Below are 20,745 nucleotides of genomic sequence, written 5' to 3'. Positions count from 1 at the left end.
CTTAATATTTATGTTGTTTGTTTTATATAGTTTTAAAATCCCCTAAAAATAGACTTTAATAGTAATAATAGACTATTAGCTCATTTTTAATCCGATGGTATGAGCAGATCTCAAAAAAGTTGGGATGGGGCAACAAAGAGGCTGGAAAAGTAAGTGTTAATAAAAGAAAAAGATTGAGAAACATTTTGCAGCTGATTAGGCAACAGGTCAGTAACAAGGCTGGTTTAATTTTTTTTTTAATTACATCTTTACTCAGAAGTAAAGGTGGCAGAGTTTCCTCAATCTGGAGAAAAACTGTGCCTACAACTTTTGGAACAATTTCAGAATAATGTTCCTCAGTGTAATATTACAAAGACTGAATATTTTAATCTACATTACATAATAAGATTCAATAAGAGTCTGGAGAAGCTTCTGTGTGCAAGAAACACAGAAGAGAAGCCTGAACATCCATCTTGAATACCTGTGATCTCTGGGCTCTCAAGTGCTACTGCAATAAGAGTAAATAAGCAAAATTTCAAATTGTATAGCACCTTTCAAGTCACAATCACAAAGTGCTTCACAAAAGAAATGCCAGAACATAAAAATAAAAGTTAAACACAGGTTTAAAAAGGTGGGTTTTTAGTTGTTTTGTCAAAGAGACGACAACAACAGTCACCTCAAGGTGTTTTATATTGTACGGTAAAATCCCTACAATATCAGAAGGAAACCCCAACAATCACAAAACACCCTATGAGGAAACACGTAGCAAGAGTGGGAAGGAAAAACTCCCTTTTAACAGAAAGAAACTTCCTTTCAGCCTAATCTTAAAAGCAGGAAGAGTGTCTGTCTCTTGGGTCTAAATTAGGCGCTGGCTCTAGAGGAGGGGGTCCTGATAGCTGTAGGTTCTGATCATGGTAGTGAGACGTGCTATGATGTATGGTTTGGAGACAGGGGCACTAATGAAAAGACAGGAGGGCAAGCTGAAGATTAAGATTTTCATTGGAAGAGATGAAGATGAAATGCTCCTTTTATGTGCATATGCTGAGATCCCGAAGCAGAATGCTTTGGTTAACAAAGAAATTTGACAGCTATTGTTGTACTCTCTGTTATTTCTGGCTGTCAAGCCAGCTAATACAAAGAAAGACTGGCTGTATTGAACTTGCTTCTTATCAGAATCAGAATCAGCATACTTTATTAATCCCTAGGGAAATTATTACACCTTTAAAAACAATCAGGGAACAGAATAACACAGCGAAAACATGAGCAATATTCAAATAAAGAGAACCTGAACATAAATTTGGATTCAGATGGGATTTTACCTTAAGTCACTATCAAAGTAGTTACACCTTTTCATCAAGTAACTGATGAGTAATCAAGTAATCTTGTATGTCTTGGTCCTAGGTCTTAGGTCCAGCATTTATCAACTTGCCTGACTCATTAACTCATGTGCAGTGTTTCTGTTTAATACCTGTTTTACTTTGCTATAGTCTCCAGTGTATTGTCTCTAATGTTACCTTTAGTCAGTTGTCTTCAGCTTTACTTACCTTCCTGTTTCTAGCTCCCTTTTTACCTCAACTTTATTTTATACACTCATTTGTCGGTGTTTCCCAGATGGATACCCATAGTGACTCCTTGTTTTCTACCCAAAAAGCTGATTCTGTTCATCTGGACATTGCTGTTTGTTTGCTTCTCTCTGGATTTTGTTTGTTATATGCACTTCAGGCAAAAATAAAAGGGCTTGGTCTTTGTCCATGACATGCCTGTGTCTGTTAGTCCTACATTTGGTTTCTTAACCTGCAATTCTCCAAATTATGACACTTTCAGCTGTACTTAAACTGTGAAAGTCATTTTCACTTAAAACAAAATATCAAGTATTATAGGTTCATATCTTAAAAAATGACTCTAACATACAACACTTCCTCTTGGAGTTAATGTAAAAATAGTATGAAAAGCCTCAAACACAAGAACTGACTAAATATTATTTTTTACATTCTATTATTTGAGTAAGGCTGGGAAAAAGTATCGATATTACAAAATATGACACTTCCTGATGCTAGCTGAAAATGGGCGAATGCTGTTAGTGAGTGTAGGGCCGGTGTACAGCAGCCCTCTACTCATTGACGCAAAAGTAAATCGGCCCTCGGGAGTCCAGCCCGGTTCTATTCAGTCAAGTTAATTTAACTTCTTCTGCCAATAAACTAAAATGAGTTCCTTTGTTACACTGTGGGACAGCAGCTTAATGTTAAATGTGTCCAGTTTTCAGTTTCACAGCTCTGATGTGCAATCAAAATAATTAACTATAATTAAAATGTTTATTTTAACGCTTTGAGTGCCAAAATACAAGATTAACGCGTTTCCGGAAGATTATTGTCTTGTCGAATTTGCACTTTTTATCTTTGTAGATTTGTATCACCATTTTATCATCTTGATTTGATAGCGTCTGTGACCGGAACCGGCAGCACTCATATGGATCATTACTCGCAGAGAAAGCCCGGCGGGTTACGTTTGTGTCAAGCCAACTAACAAAAAGAAAGCCTGGCGACCTTGGATGCGACTGGACGCTGTTATCGGCAGAGCTTCGGCTTCTCCCGTCACTCCTCGGTTTTTTCCGCGCAGCTGCTGAAAATGACGTCACACTTGGGTTAAAGAAAAAAAAGGCCACCCCCATCTCCATCGACAGCGGTTGTACGTCCTTCGTCGTCGTTTCGCCTGGACAAGCACCAAGTTGTAAACACTTTTTGGTAAACCCACTGAGGTAGGAAAGTGCTGTTATTTTGAATTGAGTATATTACAACAGATTCCATGCAGCATGTTTCCAAACTGGTAACGATTTGTTGAATTAATTTCATTGCTCTCCAAATATCGTGCATTCGATAATTGAATGACTAAGGCTAACCAGCTGCAAGCGTTTTCATTGTTCGATGTTTTCTAAGCTGGTATGTAAAAACCCTAAATGACGAGCGAAGAAGTAAACCTGTTTGGCTCTGAGGCGGTCTGGCTTGTTAGCTTTAGCCGCCTACCTAATGACGTTAGCCTTCATTGATACCCGTAAATGTACGCTGCATTCAAACAAAATGATCGATTTAAACTTGGACAAGTCGATTGATTGATGGGGGGTATCTATAATAAATCTTATATGTAAGTTGTAACGTCGTTGTTATAATGCCAGTCGTGGGCGATTTAATATGCTCTCAAGAGCGAGTATACACTCATGAGCTGCTAGCTGGCCCGTTAGTCTTAACAGGTTTTTTCTTACTTGTCCAGTGAAATTGATCTTCACTCAGTTTTTACACTTAATGTTTTGAGAATTAATCAAGCATTAGTTTATAATATTTATGGAAGCGGCTGCATTAACTTGTCGGCCATGCTACAAGGGAGCCGCCCAGTTCAGATGAATGCCTTTGAACATCGGGCCTTATCTGTCTCTCCTGCTTGTATCTCAGTACGGACTGACTCACAGTTAATCATTTATATGTAATTTGGTGGAGACACTGCTAATCAAATAGGCTAGTGTTTAAGGAGTTTAGTAAGGATGTGAAAATGACACTGTCATTTACATACATTTTGCGTTAGAACGCTTTTAAGCGGTGAAAACCTACCGTCCACACATCTGCTACAGAGTGTCCACTCATCAGACTTTGGCAGGGTGGTGCTAAGTTCTTCACATACCAGCTGCCTCCACAGTGTGCACCCTACTATACATGAAGGCACAACAGGAATGAGTCAACAGTGTAAAACAGACTTTCTATACTCCCAGTTGTGGCATTTCATAGTTAGTTGTATTGTTATTCACCAAGAGAGTCACAATTATAAAAGCAAGACCAAAATCATAATTCAAATACATTATTCATAATATCGTACCACAGTTACATCTTAAATAAATTTCAGGTAATGTTCGAATGGGATACACATCAGGATAATGGAGGTTTTTTTGTTCTTGATCCAGTCATTATCAAGTCACCAGTCACATGGTAAAGGAATGTTTTTCCTGTTCGTTCAGGTTATTTAGATAGGGGTGGGATATACAAGTTCAAAATTATATCACAATACTGCATGGAAATGTGCAAAAAATATATTTCTAATGATATCTATAAAAAAAAAAATACTCTGGGGGTTTTACTGGTGATTGAAGCTTGCAACTAGCAGCTGTTATTAGTGCAAAAAAAATGAAAGGCATTTTCATCCTTATGGAATTACTGTCATTAATGACACACTACCTGATGCAAAGTGTGAATTATTTTCCACAGTGTGCCAACAGTAGCAGTTTTTATAATGCAAATGACACAGAGCAGGTCAAAGTCAAGAGCAAAAGTAGCCTAGGTAATATTTCCCCTGTAGACTTTAAGTAAAATTAGTTTAATTGAGTTTAACAAAAACAACCTTTTAATTCCTCAGCAGCCTGCACATTATTGTCGCATAAATAATAGAAATTTAAAAATAAAATCTGCCTCGGATGTTGTATCTTGGGTGGAGCTTTTTAATCAACTGCTTAAGCAGCCCTGCTTTTCTACTGTGTCAACTCATCAGTAATTTCCATCCATCATTTGTTCTTCTTGTAATATGGAGTGCTGCTACTGAGCACTCGAGCAGCGCTCAGTTGAGTCACTTATATATTAACAACAGCAAGCATCTGTTCTTTTGTAGCCCGGTTATACGCAGTGATGTTTTTATTGTGAAACAGTTTTGCTGTTTCCACCAGTTTTCTTGCAACTTTCCTAAGCATTGTGCTTTGTTGTCAAAAGCAGTTGGACTCACCTAGGCTTGTCTCATTAATGTGTGCACTAAGGAATGTAAATACATGGTGCACCTGTATGATCGATATCATGATATGACACTTTTATGTCATAAAAGTTTGTACCAATGTTATCTTGAACAATACCATATAATCCTGTATTCAGTACCTCTAAAGAAAAACTGTTTGTGAATCTGTGTTTCAGTGGGATCTGTATGTCTTTTGCCAGACCACTTTCACAACTTAAAATGTCAGTGTCGCATATTCTGCAAGCCCATGTCATAGTCTGAGCCATTTAATAGTAACAGGAGGGACAGTGGAAGTCACTGGAGAGGCAGCTGACTATAGCTCCTTACACTTACTGTCAGAGTTTGTATAGTATAATCATTTATTTAAGAAAGCATAGCTGTGTCTGCTTTCATGTACAAACAAAACATATCAGCTTATGTGAGACTAGTTAACATTAATTTATTCTGATCTAACTAATATCAGACACAAATTGTCTTTGGTTGAGCTAAAGAAATAAAAATCTTTAAAATATGAGCACAGAATGAGGCTGTCAAATCCACCTGAGATATCGGGCAAGAGTGCGTAAAATTAAAGTTTCTGTTTGATTGTTTATTGGATCAAAAAGCAAATTAGTGGGGATATCTTGAATCCAGAAGTGTGCAAAGAACTCTTTTACTGTCATCAGTATAAAATGAGGACAGTCTGATTTGAAACAGTAACTGGGTGAAAAAGCTGGACCCAAGATACTAACATCAGCAACATCATTGCTGCACCAGACCCTGTGGTTCTGTGAATGGAAGACTGAGTATTTCTAACCAGCAAAAGCCAAGCAGCCTGCATTGCTCACAAATTGCTATTCTTCAGTAGAACTACACTGTGACTATGACCTAAATAGAAACTAGGCCCCCTGTCTCCAGGCCTATCAGGTCTGCCTGCAGAGGCACCATAGCCAGTCTACTAATTTTCTTTCTGCTGCATCCTAACACCCAGTTATTCGATCTCAAATGTATAGTGATGTACTTTAAGCATTATCTGATGAACTTCCTGAAAGCGCCCTCTTTTTGCCACTCCTCCCCTTTGATGGCTTTTTAATGACTGCTGGATCGATGGCATGTACTGTAGCCACCCTATACAGATCTGCAACATGTCGACAATTGATAAACCCAAACTCAAGGTAATGGTTGTGTCTGTGTAAGCACTGTGTGGCTCTGTGTGTTGTTAGTGTGTTGCACTTTGTGTTTTGGCTTCTTTAAGAAAGAAGATTCGAGAAAAGCGTAGGGCAGCTGGGATGTTATTTTGCTGAGTAAAGGGATGGGAGGAGGTACAGAGCAGAGGGAGAGAGTGAGAGAGAGACGCATGGGCAGGGCTACATCTTGGCTTACTCTCTTGTACAGCATAGTCATTGCAGGTGCAATGCGTCTGTCTGTGGAGTAGATGAGACAATTCCTTTTTTTTTCCGTCAGTATCAGACTTTTAAGGGGTACAGTAAAGTCTATAGATGCTGCTGCAGGCTATGACTTTGCCACAGATGTAGCCTCTGCTCTTTCAAGATACAAGAGAACCTGAGGAACCAGACTTGACATATCTGGTGTGTGTATTGCTTTGGTTTTGCAGTTTTCTGATCTGGTCTGGATTTCAACTGAGCCTGTTCTCATGGAGACACTATGGGATAATAAGTTTCTTTATTGCATGTCTTGTGTTGCTGTGAAATTCTTTGCATGCACATGTAGTCTGATATTAACATTTAAAAATTTTCTCTGTTAACCTAACAAATGCCCTTCAAAGTCTGGCTGTTCAGTCTTTGAGAAAACTCTTAGATTTGTTGGCTTTACTCCTCTCTTGTGCCTGTCAGATAACTTTTTTTTTCAGGGCTAATGCTTTGATTAGTGCTGGTTTGCACTTTTTTTTTTTTACCTTCAGTTCTATTTAATGTGTTATATAAAGTTAACCATATACTTTCGATGTCAGACATAGATTTAATATTTGCTAAAGGGGCTAATCCATGGATAATATGTCTTTTCCTGGAGTCTACTGAAGTAGCTACAAGCAATTCACAGTATTCAAAATAATATTGCTTCCCTTCAGTGTATCCTTAAACAGCTTACCATGTCTCCCCTGAGGGCCACACTATGTTTAAGATGTCTCCCAATTGTCTGTGCATCTTCGTCAGTATCAGACTATCATTTGAGTGTGTTCGAGATAAACATATTCGATTTTCTCAGTGATGTCACAGAGATCGAAGAGTAGAGAAACAGTCTGAGCATAATGAGGTGAGGATTTTTACTTGTAAAGGCTTGGGTGTATATGACACTGACAAAACTGTAACACTGTATATGACAGAAAATATTGAAAATCCAAATACTGTAACATTTGTTAGTGATTAAGAGAAGGCCACAGACGTGCTGGATTGCAGGATAACTCCCTTTATACCATCACCTTCATCCTCCACTATTCCTCAGTAGGGAAAAAGGCCTGCCTCGGCTCATGAGACGTGACCCCTATTCAAAACACATGTTTCACCGAAGTGATTGGGTGTTGCTGAGTGAATGACTTCATCCGCTGCTCCGTGGACGTCTCTGATATAAACCCAGTGTTTAGGAAAGCTCAGCGCACTCTTAATCTGAGACATGTACTTGATAGAGTTGATCCTGTGTGGTTTGTCCTTGGCTTGATAATCACCTCCTGTGATCCTGTCTACTACTGCTACTGCAGAGAATCTAAGTTGGCATTAAACACTTTGTTTAATGAGGCTTAATAGCTGTGTTTTTGTTAGCATAACCATGGCGTTACATGGCGTAGTAATGGGTTTTTATACAATGGCATGTTGTTTCTGAAATGTGACCATATTTTCATGTTTGCTGTTGGGGAATGCTAGCAGTAAATTTTTTCAGTTAAGCTTAAATAGAAGCAAAAAAAAGTCCGTGTTTATTGATTTGTGATTATATTGCACTGCACCAATCTCCAAGTTGTTTGGTGTGTTACACATGTTAGAGCTGTGTTTATGACATGGAATACCTTCTTACATTTTTATATCTTAATGGTTTTACTTTAATGGCTTTGATTCTACAGAAAGGGAAGCATAGACAGTGTTAGAGACCATACAATAAAAAATTAATGCAGGTACTTACAAGCACTTTTCTATCCTTACTGAGCACTCAAAGGGTGTTTTAGTCTACAAGCCACATTCATATGCAAAAATTGGTACAGCACTTAAATGCTTTTTACCTACACACGCCAGTGGATACAGTGGGTTCATGTTGAGGTTTAGCATCTCTCCCAGTGACACATTGACATGTGATTTAGAGGTGCCGGGGATTGAACCAATCACCTTCTGATAAGTTGGCATCACAGTTTGCTTCCTGAGCTGCCTGATTATACTAGCTATTTCAGGGTCGATATCCATTGTCCTCCATCCACCCACACACTTTAGTGTTTCATCACCTGACAAAGCAAGTTTTCTCTCAACACTTAGAAGCAGCTGGAATCTAAAAATCTGTTAGTGAACCAAACATTACATTTTTTAGAACGTTTTCAGACAAATATATTCATAGTTGAGGCAACTGTTGTTGTAATTTGGCACTATATAAATAAAATTGAAATGAACAATCGCTAAATTGAGATAATTTGGGTGTTTCTGCGTTAAAGTGAACCTGAAACTTTAAATGTTAGAGGCTAATTTACACCATGGAGCCCTGCTTTCAAAAGCTGACATAGATTTAACCTGTCTATGAAGCTGGATCTAAGAAATAAGTGCCTAAAGTTAGTTTTTAAAACATGTTTAGCACCATCTTGTGTCAGTACATAACTTTACATCACCGAGTTGGTTGGTTGGGGTCACTAGACCGTGTTTTGGTTTATGTTAGCTAACTAAAACAGAACCAGTAACTCAGGTGAAAAAAGGGAGTATAAATGAGGAGAGTGTCTCTCCTCAGCACTGTCCTCATTTAAAGTGCTTTACAAACCCGAACATTACAGCTAACAGATGGACTCTCATGTTTCGGTCGAGCTAGCAAAACAACTAAGAACCACTGACTGCTTAAGAGATGGAGAGTGAATGTTAGTAGTATATCCTAGGTTTCTTAACATAAAACTCATTGTTGCACCCAGGGACGGTACACAAGGGGCCTCCTTATACAAAGTTTTGGTTTTAGTGTCCTTATTTTCCCAGAGTTATTGGTTCTGTTTTTAAAAATTTAACTTTACACACTTATTTCTTAAAGCCAGCTTCACAGTGTTAAATCTATGTCAGTTGTTGAGAGCATGGCTCCATGGAGTAAATTAGCTTTTATAGATGAAGTGTTTCATGTCCACTTTAAAGTAGATACTTGGACTTTGGAATGCTGCTGACTTCCACAGTATTATGCAACTGGTTGTTCAAAGTTTTGTCATTCCTGCCCAGTATAAAATTTTTAATGTGTCTTGAAGATAGAAGCAAGTGTCACATGACTACAACCATCTGTGGGATATAGCTGGCATGCTAACACGGTTGTGGCCACCCCCTTTCCCTGACTGTCAGCAGTGAGGCTTAAAGAGAGAAAGCTGTTATCTAGTGATAGAGAAGGGGAGGGAGTGCTATCAGCAGATGCAGTCTTGTGTTTATGGCGTCACAGGCCTGTTATTGACCTGCTTTCACACTAATGCTCTTCACACTCACTCATACTCACATGTTAAATTCCAGTCAGACTTTTACTGAAACGTCTAAGTATTTATACCCGGTATCTGACAGATTATAATGTATCCAGTCCCCTTAAGACTAGTCATCTTTATATTACATTAGTAGGATATAATGGTTGTACAAATTTGCTGGGCCATTGCATTTATGAGGTCAGACCAGCAAAATTTGCAGTATGAAAATAATGATTTAGGGATTAATTTCAGCTTTAAAGGAATTAGAACATAAAGTGATGTCTAAGATTTTATCAGGTTAAAGCAGTAGCAGTAGAGACTGCGCTTATATTGTGAAGCACAGTGCTGTCTGAATATAGCGTATTTACCTTTTTTCAAGAAAGGAGTAAACAGTGTGCATTAGTTGAAGCTTGCAAACCCAGAGAAGAATAAGACTAGTGAGATGAATAGTTCTGTTACTGTTACCTTTGTCAGTGACTTGAGAATGTCATGTTGGTTCTTAGGTGATGGAGACAGAGATTCACAGTCATATAGCAGCCAGCATGACTGTGCAGAATGAGGCTGAGTCCAGTTAAATCCTTGAAATGATTTAGGCCCTCTGATATGGGGTGAGTTAGGAGAGGGGGAGGGGTGCAAGCTGGAGATCACTTTGTGTCAGGCAGTGGGTTGATGGTCGTAATCCGCTTACAGTACACTGTTGGACTAGATTTTTGTGAGTTTTTGCATGTGTGAAGCCCCTGGGATGCTTGCTTGTCTGGAGAAATACTAGCGTCTATGGGGTTCTTGATAAAAAGCTGAATACAGCTAGACTGCTGACTTCACTAATACCCCCACATCATTCAGAGAGGGAATTAGTGGAATCCAGGAAATTGTCTCACATTTATCCATCGGTTTTTGTGTTGCTGTCTGCAGCATCAACAAAAACACGCAGATCTAACAGCATGCATAGCCCCGCCCTCACCCTCACTCAGTCTGGTCTCAGCTGTTGTGCTTGGAGGTTGATTCAAACGGATCAATACCTCCCTGTTTCTGTTTTGTTTATTGTTAGAGAGGCTAAAAGCTCACGTTTCAGTTTGATAAAATCATAAAACTACTAAAACTCACATTGGGGTGGCTGTGGTTCAGAAGACAGAACAGGTTTGATACAAGATACAAACCCCAAGTCTGATGCATCTATCCAAGTATGATTGTGTGTTGCTGTTAGTTAGAAAGCACTTGCATAGAAAAAGCATAGAAAAAAGTGCTTGTGTGAGTGCTCACTTAGAGTATTAAAGAACCAAATAAGAACCCGTCCATTTACCATTTATACTTTTTAGTTTCTTGTTACTGCTTTGATTAAGAATTTATGAATAAGTTTAATCAGATATGTTGTTTAAAGCTAAGCTGCTGGAAATGATAGATTAGTATCCTGTTTTGTCGGATGTAACGTTCCTACTTGGATGTTGGCCACAGTTCAAGGATACTTTAACCATGGGGCCTAGGGCACAGTGGGAATGAGCTGACTGCTGCGCTCTCTTTGTGTAGTGAAGCCTAGTTACTGTTCGCATGCATGTGGAATTTCCGCCCCCACCCCCATTTGTCATTTTTAGTATTTCAGCTGCCGGCCCTTTGGTTGCTTAGCTAGAGACAGGATAGGGTGGGTGGGAGTTAAAGCATGCAGCCTTGCTCTTTGTATCCATGTTTGAGTCCAAAGAAAAGCAGTAAAGTGGGATGTGAGAAAAATAACAATGTTTAACTGTAAACAGGAAAATGCAAAGACTGGGGTCTTTAAAGAAATATCTAACCCTACTCAGACACAGCGAGACAAGCTGAAGATTGATTTTAATCTTCTTTTCTTTAAATTCATGTTTTCCATATGTGATTATGTGGATAGGATGTGTAGGCGACATATTTTTTTCATCCAAATAAATTTCCATTTTGAGATATGTTTCATTCGCTTTTCCATACACAGCTGATTTGTCTCTGCTGTTATTTAAATGTGCATGCAAAATAATTGCACGTATGTCATTGATGGTGCTTTTCCAGAAAATGGACACCGCAGGAGCCAAAGTGCTGGAGACAGCTGAAGATATCCAGGAACGTCGGCAGCAGGTCCTGGACCGCTACCGGCGTTTCAAGGAGCTGTCGATGGTGCGCCGGCAGAAGCTGGAGGACTCGTATCGCTTTCAGTTCTTCCGCCGTGATGCTGATGAATTGGAGAAGTGGATCCAGGAGAAGCTGCAGATTGCCTCTGATGAGAACTACAAGGACCCTTCCAACCTGCAGGTCTGTCAGTTATTTAATGTATATGTATTTAAGCCCTGTTAGACTGTAAGAAGGGCACCTTGTATCATATATGTTTTTCATACACAGGGCAAGCTGCAGAAACATCAAGCTTTTGAAGCTGAAGTTCAGGCCAACGCTGAAGCAATCATCAAACTGGACAAGACTGGAAATCTAATGATCACTGAGGGCCACTTTGCATCTGACACTATTCGAGTAAGTAGCCAAAATGCACACTAATATGCAGTGTGTTGAGATTTAGGTGCCTGTGGTGGGCTTTGGGGTTATATGTATGTTCATGATGGATGTAGCCACTGTGACACCAAACATTGCTTTCCTGACTATTTATTAGTCGTTATTATTAGAAAGCTACATCCCTAAATATACAGGAGCAACATACAGAGACAGATACCTGATAATTAGTGCAACATAAGAGAAAAATAAAATATTAGAATGTCACTCACATAAAATGTAGGTCTCCTTGATGACTATTAACCCCTTCCATCCGATTCAGTCCTACACGCCTTACCGGACACAACAGAGGCCAATAGTTACAAGTGTCAATATGGCCGAGTATATAAAAGTAGGTGCTGACCTGTGGTGTGACTCTTGAGTGCTGTGAATTCTTAAAGATTCAGTCAGCTTTCCCCTATTTTTGACTGAACGGTTTCAAAATGTACTTTTTATCGCATGCACTGTGTTTCATATGAATCGTCTCTTCCACGATCTTCAGTGGAAAAGACTTCTCTTTGGTTTTCCAACATATATCCAAGATAATTTTCTCATTTCTTGTCACTAAGTTTATTAACACTTCCCACCTTTGTCACTTGCGCTAGACTCGTCTGGAGGAGCTGCATCACCTGTGGGACCTCCTGCTGGAGAAAACCAAGGAAAAGGGCATGCGTCTGTTGCAGGCCCAGAAACTGGTCCAGTATCTGCGTGAGTGTGAAGATGCCCTGGACTGGATTAGTGACAAGGTTAGATTCATATCTCTGTTTGTTTTAAACATAGAAAGACTTGAGCATGAGTATATGAACTTGATTTCTCTCCATTTCACAGAATGAGGATGAAGGCAGATGTAGTTACAAATACAGTTACCATAGTTTACCATTTCAGTTTAGCCGTCTTCATTGCAAGAAAATTAGACATGACCTGTAAAGTGGACATGAAACAATACATGTATAAAGGCTGGATTTAAGAAACGTGTTTTTAGAACATGTTTAGTGGCGTCTTGTGCCAGTACAGAACATTGGTGGGTTGGTTGGTTGCAGCTAATAGACCTACATTAGTTTATGTTTGCTAAGTAGTGACGGAACTGATAACTCGGTTGAAAACAAGGAGACAAAAAATAAAAATCAGTCCAAGTTGGTCACTTGGTCAGATTTTGGCTGCAGAAATCTATTTTATGTTAAGACATTTGATGTTACTCTGTTCTGTAATGACTGTTCTTTGATGACATGAGTGAGGTGTCTCATTATGTGGAACGCTCTCTCAACATTGTCCTCAGAAGCCTCTCTATCATTACTCCAGCCAGTATTGGCTGACAATCATGATGCCTGCATCAGGGAGGAGCTACCCTCCTCCCTATAAAAGGGTGTGATGCAGCGTCACTCGTCATTCAAGATAAGCGCACTTCTTCCTCGCTTTGTGCAACGAGTGTGATCTGGTGAGACACCTCACTTATGTCATCAGAGGACAGTTGTTACAGAATAGAGCAACCTCAAGTTCTCCTTCAAACATTTAATTTGGTGTCTCACTATGGGGATATGCATTGTCCCGTATTGCCAGCTAAGCTTATCTGAATGACTGAGTGCCATCTTAAAAGATCTCATGTGGACCCACACTTAAGACAGTGTGGGCTAGGGATGCTGCAGTGATATCCAACCTGTAGAACCTTGCAAAGATCAAAGGTGAAGCCCAGCTTGCTGTTGCAAATATTTTCTCTACAGAGACACCCCTAAAGATGACCCAAGAGGTTGCCATCCCTCTAGTAGAACGTACATAAATCCTCCAAATGACATCCCAGCACTAAGGTTAAATCCTACGTAGACACAAGAAGTTTAGAGAGAAAGTAGAGCTGTCGTGCCCCTTTCATAAAATGGCAGGCTAGTGGTAATGCCTCACTGGGCTATCTGTAAAGCTCCTTTGGCAGGCTGAAATGTCTGCCAGAGATACTTTAATTGTGGAAAAGGCCTTTCCTTTACCTAACAGCCCCTGCAGAAAAGTGGTGATTGCTGTTGCAGAGCATCAAAAAACAAACTTATTCTATTACAGTGACATTGTGGAGGGGGCCCTAGCACTATGAATAGTGACTATGACCCTCTAAGGTAGTCCTTCCGTACTCAGATGAGCCCACAGGGCAAGGCAACCCGGGCGGGGTTATACGATTTCCCCCCCTGGCCTGGGAAACTAGGTCTCGTTGGAGGGGAAAGACCTTCCTGGTTGTGACAGCTGCCAGTGACACCCACTGAGTGAGAAATGTAGGATTTCTCCAGTGGCAGAGTGCTGCAGTGCAGTGTGCTGTCACTCTGATATGGTAGTAGGCATGGCACTTTGGGCATAGTTTCAGTGATGCCACCCATCACTGAAATCCCCTCACATGCAGTCTGCCTAGTGAAGACTGCCAATGAAGATGCCATTAATTCCAGCATCTGCTGGCATAGCCTAAATAGGAGACATCTCCACACCATGAAAGAGATGGGCTGAGTTGGCTGCAGGACACTCTTTTTGTAGATTGTAGTGAAACCCAGAGCCATCAGGTGATCCACTGCCACCCAGCAGCTAATCGTCTATGCATGTTGCTAGGTGCACTTCACAAATACCCAAGGGCTCAGTGAGACAAATGGCAGGACTAAGTACTCGTGCGTTTTGCCCTGAATCACCAATTGCAGGAATTTAATGTGAAGTGGGTAAATCGAGATGTGAAAATATGGGTCCTTCAGGTCTTTTAATGTAAACCAGTCACCTGGGCGCACTACATGTAGAGCAGAGTGGCATTTGTCAGCATCCTGAACTTGTAAGACCTGAAATGCTGATTCAGTGCCCTTTAGTCCAGTATCAGAAGCAGTCCCCCTCCCTTCTTGGGAACGAGAAAATACTTTGAGTAAAATCTGCATTGGCTCTGCTCCTGAGGTATTTCTCATATTTATAGCAAGGTAGATATTTCTTCTTGCAGTATTCTGGCTGATTCATGATTTTGCATGAGAGGAAATAACTCTGTGAAATCTGTAAGGGTTGGTTGCAAATTGCAAGCGGTATCTTCGCTTGAATGCCCTCACAGCCCACTCTCCTCTTCTCTCTACTCTTGCTGAGAGAAGGCCCAAAGCCAGGCAGCCCACAGTGGAAATTACTTTGGCTCCCTCTTGTGATGGAAGAAGGTTTTGCAACCAAATCCCAATTGCCCATGCGGGTGGTCTGAATTTGACCAGCATTCACTGAGGAAATGCACCCCAGTGGTGTTTGGGGGTGTGAGGGGATTATGCCAAGGACATGGGACTATTTTTATTTATATATATATATATATATATATATATATATATATATATATATATATATATATATATATATATATATATATATATATATATATATATATATATATATATATATATATATATATATATATATATTTATTTATTTTATTTATATATTATATATATTTTATTTATATTTATTTTAGGCTTCACTTTTCCACACCTGTAATATGAAGTAATCCAGTCAGTGAGATGACATAGACTTGTATGTTAGGATTCCTGATTATCCTTTGGTAAGAAAATTAGTTGTGTTTGTGGTATACTAAACTGTTTGAGTGGGTTTAGGAAAGCTTGGAAAAACATTTTATTTTGTAAAATAGTGGCGATCGCATCTTTTGGCCAAGCTGTTTGTGCCACTCGGTACATCGGGCCAGAGAGGACGAAAAGAAGCTCTAATTTGTTGATCTGGTCAGTCACCTGTCACCTGACTCAAACAGGCAATCCTCCAAAGAGTCCGCATTTATACACTGCTTTACAAACCTGAAGATTACAGAGGTCGTGTCCGCTTGAAGACTTGAGGCCTATATTTGTTGCAATTATTTTGAATTATAACGAAAGCCAGACTCATTGTATCAGATAGTAAAGCACCAAGGCATACTTTCTCTCTTTTTTTAACTTTCTCTTTCTCCACTTTTACCTAAAGGAGGCCATTGCCACATCAGAAGAGCTGGGCCAGGACCTGGAGCACGTGCAGCTCCTGCAGAAGAAGTTTGAGGAGTTCCAGACGGATCTGGCTGCCCATGAGGAACGTGTGAATGAGGTGAACCAGCTTGCAGCTAAGCTGATCCAGGAATCCCATCCAGAGGCAGAGCTCATTGTGCGCAAGCAGGACGAGGTCAACGCGGCCTGGCAGCGCCTGAAGGGCCTGGCCCAACAGAGGCAGGGCAAGCTGTTTGGAGCTGCTGAGGTGCAGCGCTTCAACAGGTAAGCAGCGTCATAACCATAACACATGAAAAACTCTTACACTGTGTGTATGTTCATTTGTTTGTTTGTCATGCTGCCGTTAGTAACAGACTGTGTGTTTACCTCGAATAGGGATGTGGATGAAACCATCAGCTGGATCAAGGAGAAGGAGCAGCTGATGGGGTCTGATGACTTTGGGCGTGACCTGGCCAGTGTTCAGGCTCTGCTGCGCAAACATGAGGGCCTGGAGAGAGACCTGGCAGCTTTGGAAGATAAGGTAGGGCATATGCCGCTCTCCGCTATGTTAGCAAATATAGTAAACGGGAAGTTAAAAACTTGATATCCTGACTTGCTGTGTTCTCCTTCCTTAAATCAGGTCAAAACTCTGGGTGGTGACGCTGAGCACCTGCAGCAGACACATCCCCAGAACGCTTCGCAGATCCATTTGAAAAAGGACGAACTTATCACCAACTGGGAACAGATTCGCACTCTGTCTACTGAGCGCCGTGCCCGTCTGAACGACTCCTACCAGTAAAATACCAATAAATGCAGTAAAACAAGCAAATCATTCATCAACCTTTCACAGAAGCCAGGAGATAAAGTTATATGCAAAGGCCATGTGTTGGAGCATATCACTCTGTTTTAAACAACAAGCTGTTCACAATATATAATTACTTTACCTGACATGTTTTTAGAATTAACGCTGATGAACAACAACAACAAACTAATGTACCCAGGTCTATATATGGGATGTAATGATGATCACAGTGAAATACTACATACACAACAAAAAATATAACTTATATCGTGGAATGAAAACACACATGCACATAAACCTTTCTAGGATTTATAACTGATTTAGACTTCTGTGTGAATCTTTGTGGACTTGTGCGTGGGGTCTTATGTACAGAGTAATTTTGATAGTTCAAACACGTGACACAGGCCATTTTCTGTTGCAAGCTAAATGACAATTGAAAATGATGTCACAAAATTGCCTGCAGTTCATATTTGCCAAGAGCTCAGGCCTGTTGAAGAGCCACTTGTCCAACCAAGTTTGCTCATTCTGTCCTTTTTTGATGATTTGTTTTAGGCTGCAGCGTTTCACTGCTGACTTTAGGGATCTGACTAGCTGGGTAACTGAGATGAAGGCTCTGATCAATGCTGATGAACTGGCCAATGATGTGGCTGGAGCTGAGGCCCTGTTAGACCGCCATCAGGAGCACAAGGTAAAATCTTCTAAACTATAGAGACCTCCAGCCTAAAGTGTCTTTGCACTTAGTGTAAAGGCTCAAGAAAGTGTCAAATCCTTTTGTCTCATAATTCACACCCTGTGTTAGTCAACCTGTTTCCATGTTTTTCTTATTTATATTTTTTTAGGGAGAGATTGACGCTCACGAGGACAGTTTTAGAACTACAGATGAAGCTGGCCAGGCCTTGCTCAGTGCAGGACACTATGCCTCTGACGAAGTGAAGGAAAAGGTAGGATTATGACACCGTGTAGGTAGAATTTTCTCCACTCTTCATCTGTGTCATACTAGCATTTAAAATGCTCTTCTTGGTGTATTTTGTGTAGCTTGGTGTCCTTGCTGCAGAAAAGGAGTCTCTGCTGGAGTTGTGGGAGGTTCGCAGGCAGCAGTATGAGCAGTGCATGGACCTGCAGCTCTTTTACAGGGATACTGAGCAAGTTGACAACTGGATGAGCAAGCAAGAGGTAAGTTACCACACCAGGAGAGCTTGGTGTTTATTAGCAAAAAGATGTGCTGTGGCACTTTTTCATATATTCTCCTTGCGTAGGCTTTCCTCCTGAATGAAGACCTTGGTGACTCCCTGGACAGTGTAGAGGCACTGCTTAAAAAACATGAAGATTTTGAGAAGTCGCTGAGTGCTCAAGAAGAGAAGATCACTGTAAGTTTATTAAATTTGCCCAGTTACATGATGAATATTGCATCTTCTATTCTTGAATTATTGCGACTGAGTGAGAATTGTAAATTGAAATTAACCTTTAATCTGTTTGTGCTGCACATCTCCAGGCTTTGGATGAATTTGCTACCAAACTGATTCAGAACAACCACTATGCCAAAGAGGATGTGGCTACACGCAGAGATGCTGTAAGCACTGCTGTCTGCTTTCCACATCAGACATAAAATCAAATACAATAGGCTTTCTTTGAAAATGTTTTCTCTCCTTGTTGCATTTATAGCTACTCAGCCGCCGCAATGCCCTGCATGACCGTGCTCAGTCTCGTCGTGCTGCCTTGGAGGACTCCTTCCACCTCCAGCAGTTCTTCAGGGACTCTGATGAGCTTAAGAGCTGGATCAATGAAAAGATGAAGACTGCTACTGATGAGGCTTACAAGGTAATTTGTGAAAGAAATTGATATTGTCTTCTCCCGATATTTGTGTCTCCCATTTTTTTGATGTTCATTTGTGCATTGTGATGTTTTCTTTTGTGTCTGTTTTCTCCATTGCTGAAATTCGGTGTCTCTGCTCTCCTGTCAACAGGACCCCTCCAACCTGCAGGGCAAGGTGCAGAAACACCAGGCCTTTGAAGCGGAGCTGTCTGCTAACCAGAGCCGAATCGATGCCCTGCAGAAGTCAGGCCAGGAGCTGCTGGATGGAAAGCATTATGCCTCAACTGAGGTTTCTGGTCACATGGAAGAAGTCAGCTCTCAGTGGAAAAAACTGCTGGAGGCCACTGAGCTCAAAGGTATAGTTTGGAGGAAAAGTGAACATAAAGATTTGATTTGAGCTGTGCACAGTGACAAAGTGCATGAAGAGTGGCAGGGCTTTTGTGTATTTTTGTGCACACACACAAAAGAACAAACAAAAGAAAAAAAACAAACTGCTGGATACCCATTGATACCCCCCCTCCACACACACACACACACACACACACACACACACACACACACACACACACACACACAAATGGCTAAATTGAGTTACCATAATACAGTTGTATTGTAGTTGATATCCACTCATCTTGGTGTTTTTTTTTTTTTTTAATTGAATGATTATCTTTAATGAAAACAGTGCAACAGTTAGAATTTTATTTATTTTTCTCTAAACCACACAGGGACAAAAGTCATTCAGTCATTCTACCATGGGAAAAGAACAACTCAAAGCAATTACTGTTACATTTCTGCTCATGATGAGTGAATGTAAACATCTGACCACAACTTTAGCTGAGGAATGGCTTATTTGAAGAGTTTCAGTCAGGTTTCAGAGCTCCCCACAGCACAGAAACAGCTTTAGTGAAGGTTACAAATGATCTTCTTATGGCCTCTGACAGTGGACTCATCTCTGTGTTTGTCCTGCTAGACCTCAGTGCAGCGTTCGATACTGTTGACCATAATATTTTATTACAGTGTTCAGGACATGCTGTAGGTATTACAAGTGTTTTGAATCATATCTATCTAATAGACTCCAATTTGTTCATGTAAGTGGAGAGTCCTCTTCGCACACTAATACTCATTATGGAGTTCACATGGTTCTGTACTAGGACCAATTCTATTTACATTATACATGCTTCCCTTAGGCATTATCATCAGAAGACATAGCATACAACTGTATCTATCCATTAAGTCAAATATACACCAATTAGTTAAAGTGTAGGAATGTTTTAAAGACCAGGTTATTGTACTTGGCCCTGACAATCTTAGAAATATGGTATCTAACCAGATGGCATTATCTTTGCCTCCAGTAACACGGTGAGGAATCTTGGAGTCGTTTTTACGAATATTAAACAAATATGTGGGACTGATTTCTTCTGTTTGAGCAATATCTCTAAAATGAGAAACATTCTGTATCTGAACTAGTTCATTGGTTCTAGTTTTTCCTTCCCACTGTCGCCAAAGTGCTTCCTCAAAGGGGGTCATATAATAGTTAGGGTTTTTTATTTTCTTTGTTGAGTCTTTATCTTGAGTTATTTAGCACTGTATAAATAAAAATGAATTGAACTGAATAGCTGGGCCATTAATGTACTTGGAAAGCCCATGAAAGAAAAGTCTGTCCCCGGTGATTCAGAACAACAGTCAGAGCTTTTTTTTTTTCTTCTTTAAAGGCATCAAGCTACGTGAAGCCAACCAGCAGCAGCAGTTCAACAGAAATGTAGAGGACATAGAGCTATGGCTGTATGAAGTGGAGGGCCACCTGGCTTCAGATGATTATGGAAAAGACCTGACAAGTGTTCAGAACCTGCAGAAGAAACATGCACTGCTGGAGGCTGATGTGGCAGCTCACCAGGTAACAAGCACTCAGCCCAAATTATGGAGCTCCCATACACTGCTTTGGTGAATGCGACACTAATATAAATGTGCCCATCAGGATCGGATTGATGGCATAACAATCCAGGCCCGCCAGTTCCAGGAGGCTGGCCACTTTGATGCTGACAACATCCGCAAGAAGCAAGAGGCTTTGGTGGTTCGGTATGAAGCTCTGCGTGAACCCATGGCTGCACGCAAGCAGAAGCTGTCAGACTCTCTAAGGCTGCAGCAGCTGTTCAGAGATATTGAAGATGAGGAGACTTGGATCCGTGAGAAAGAGCCCATCGCTGCCTCTACTAACAGAGGTAAAATCAGGCTAATTGTCTATGCAGCTCTAAGAAATTAAAGTTTGTAATTGGAGGTATATACATATTGAAAGTGATCATTTCAGAAATAAAGTTTAAACTGGAGCCTCATATTTCAGATCACTGGAGCTC

The 20,745-nt window shown here is 40.4% G+C and overlaps 1 protein-coding gene across 2 annotated transcripts in view; it reads left to right on the top strand.

The window, feature by feature from the left end:
* The first annotated feature begins 2,605 nt into the window (after window positions 1–2,605).
* Window positions 2,606–20,745, top strand: part of sptan1 (spectrin alpha, non-erythrocytic 1) — a 42,130-nt gene continuing 23,990 nt past the window's right edge. For both annotated transcript variants that reach the window (XM_084936164.1, XM_084936163.1), the window contains exons 1-16: window positions 2,606–2,734; window positions 11,372–11,611; window positions 11,699–11,824; window positions 12,445–12,585; window positions 15,785–16,065; window positions 16,177–16,321; window positions 16,421–16,575; window positions 17,135–17,270; window positions 17,422–17,523; window positions 17,618–17,755; window positions 17,839–17,949; window positions 18,075–18,152; window positions 18,245–18,400; window positions 18,546–18,750; window positions 20,107–20,288; window positions 20,370–20,613. In XM_084936164.1, coding sequence (XP_084792290.1) covers window positions 11,375–11,611; window positions 11,699–11,824; window positions 12,445–12,585; window positions 15,785–16,065; window positions 16,177–16,321; window positions 16,421–16,575; window positions 17,135–17,270; window positions 17,422–17,523; window positions 17,618–17,755; window positions 17,839–17,949; window positions 18,075–18,152; window positions 18,245–18,400; window positions 18,546–18,750; window positions 20,107–20,288; window positions 20,370–20,613 — 2,437 coding nt within the window. In that variant the 5' untranslated portion in view covers window positions 2,606–2,734; window positions 11,372–11,374. The remainder of the gene's footprint in view (window positions 2,735–11,371; window positions 11,612–11,698; window positions 11,825–12,444; window positions 12,586–15,784; window positions 16,066–16,176; window positions 16,322–16,420; window positions 16,576–17,134; window positions 17,271–17,421; window positions 17,524–17,617; window positions 17,756–17,838; window positions 17,950–18,074; window positions 18,153–18,244; window positions 18,401–18,545; window positions 18,751–20,106; window positions 20,289–20,369; window positions 20,614–20,745) is intronic.

The sequence above is a fragment of the Perissodus microlepis genome, chromosome 7, assembly GCF_051167445.1.
Source record: "Perissodus microlepis isolate ML-2025 ecotype Zambia chromosome 7, ASM5116744v1, whole genome shotgun sequence".
NCBI classification, from domain to species: domain Eukaryota; kingdom Metazoa; phylum Chordata; class Actinopteri; order Cichliformes; family Cichlidae; genus Perissodus; species Perissodus microlepis.
This window is presented reverse-complemented; position numbering and strand designations above follow the sequence as displayed.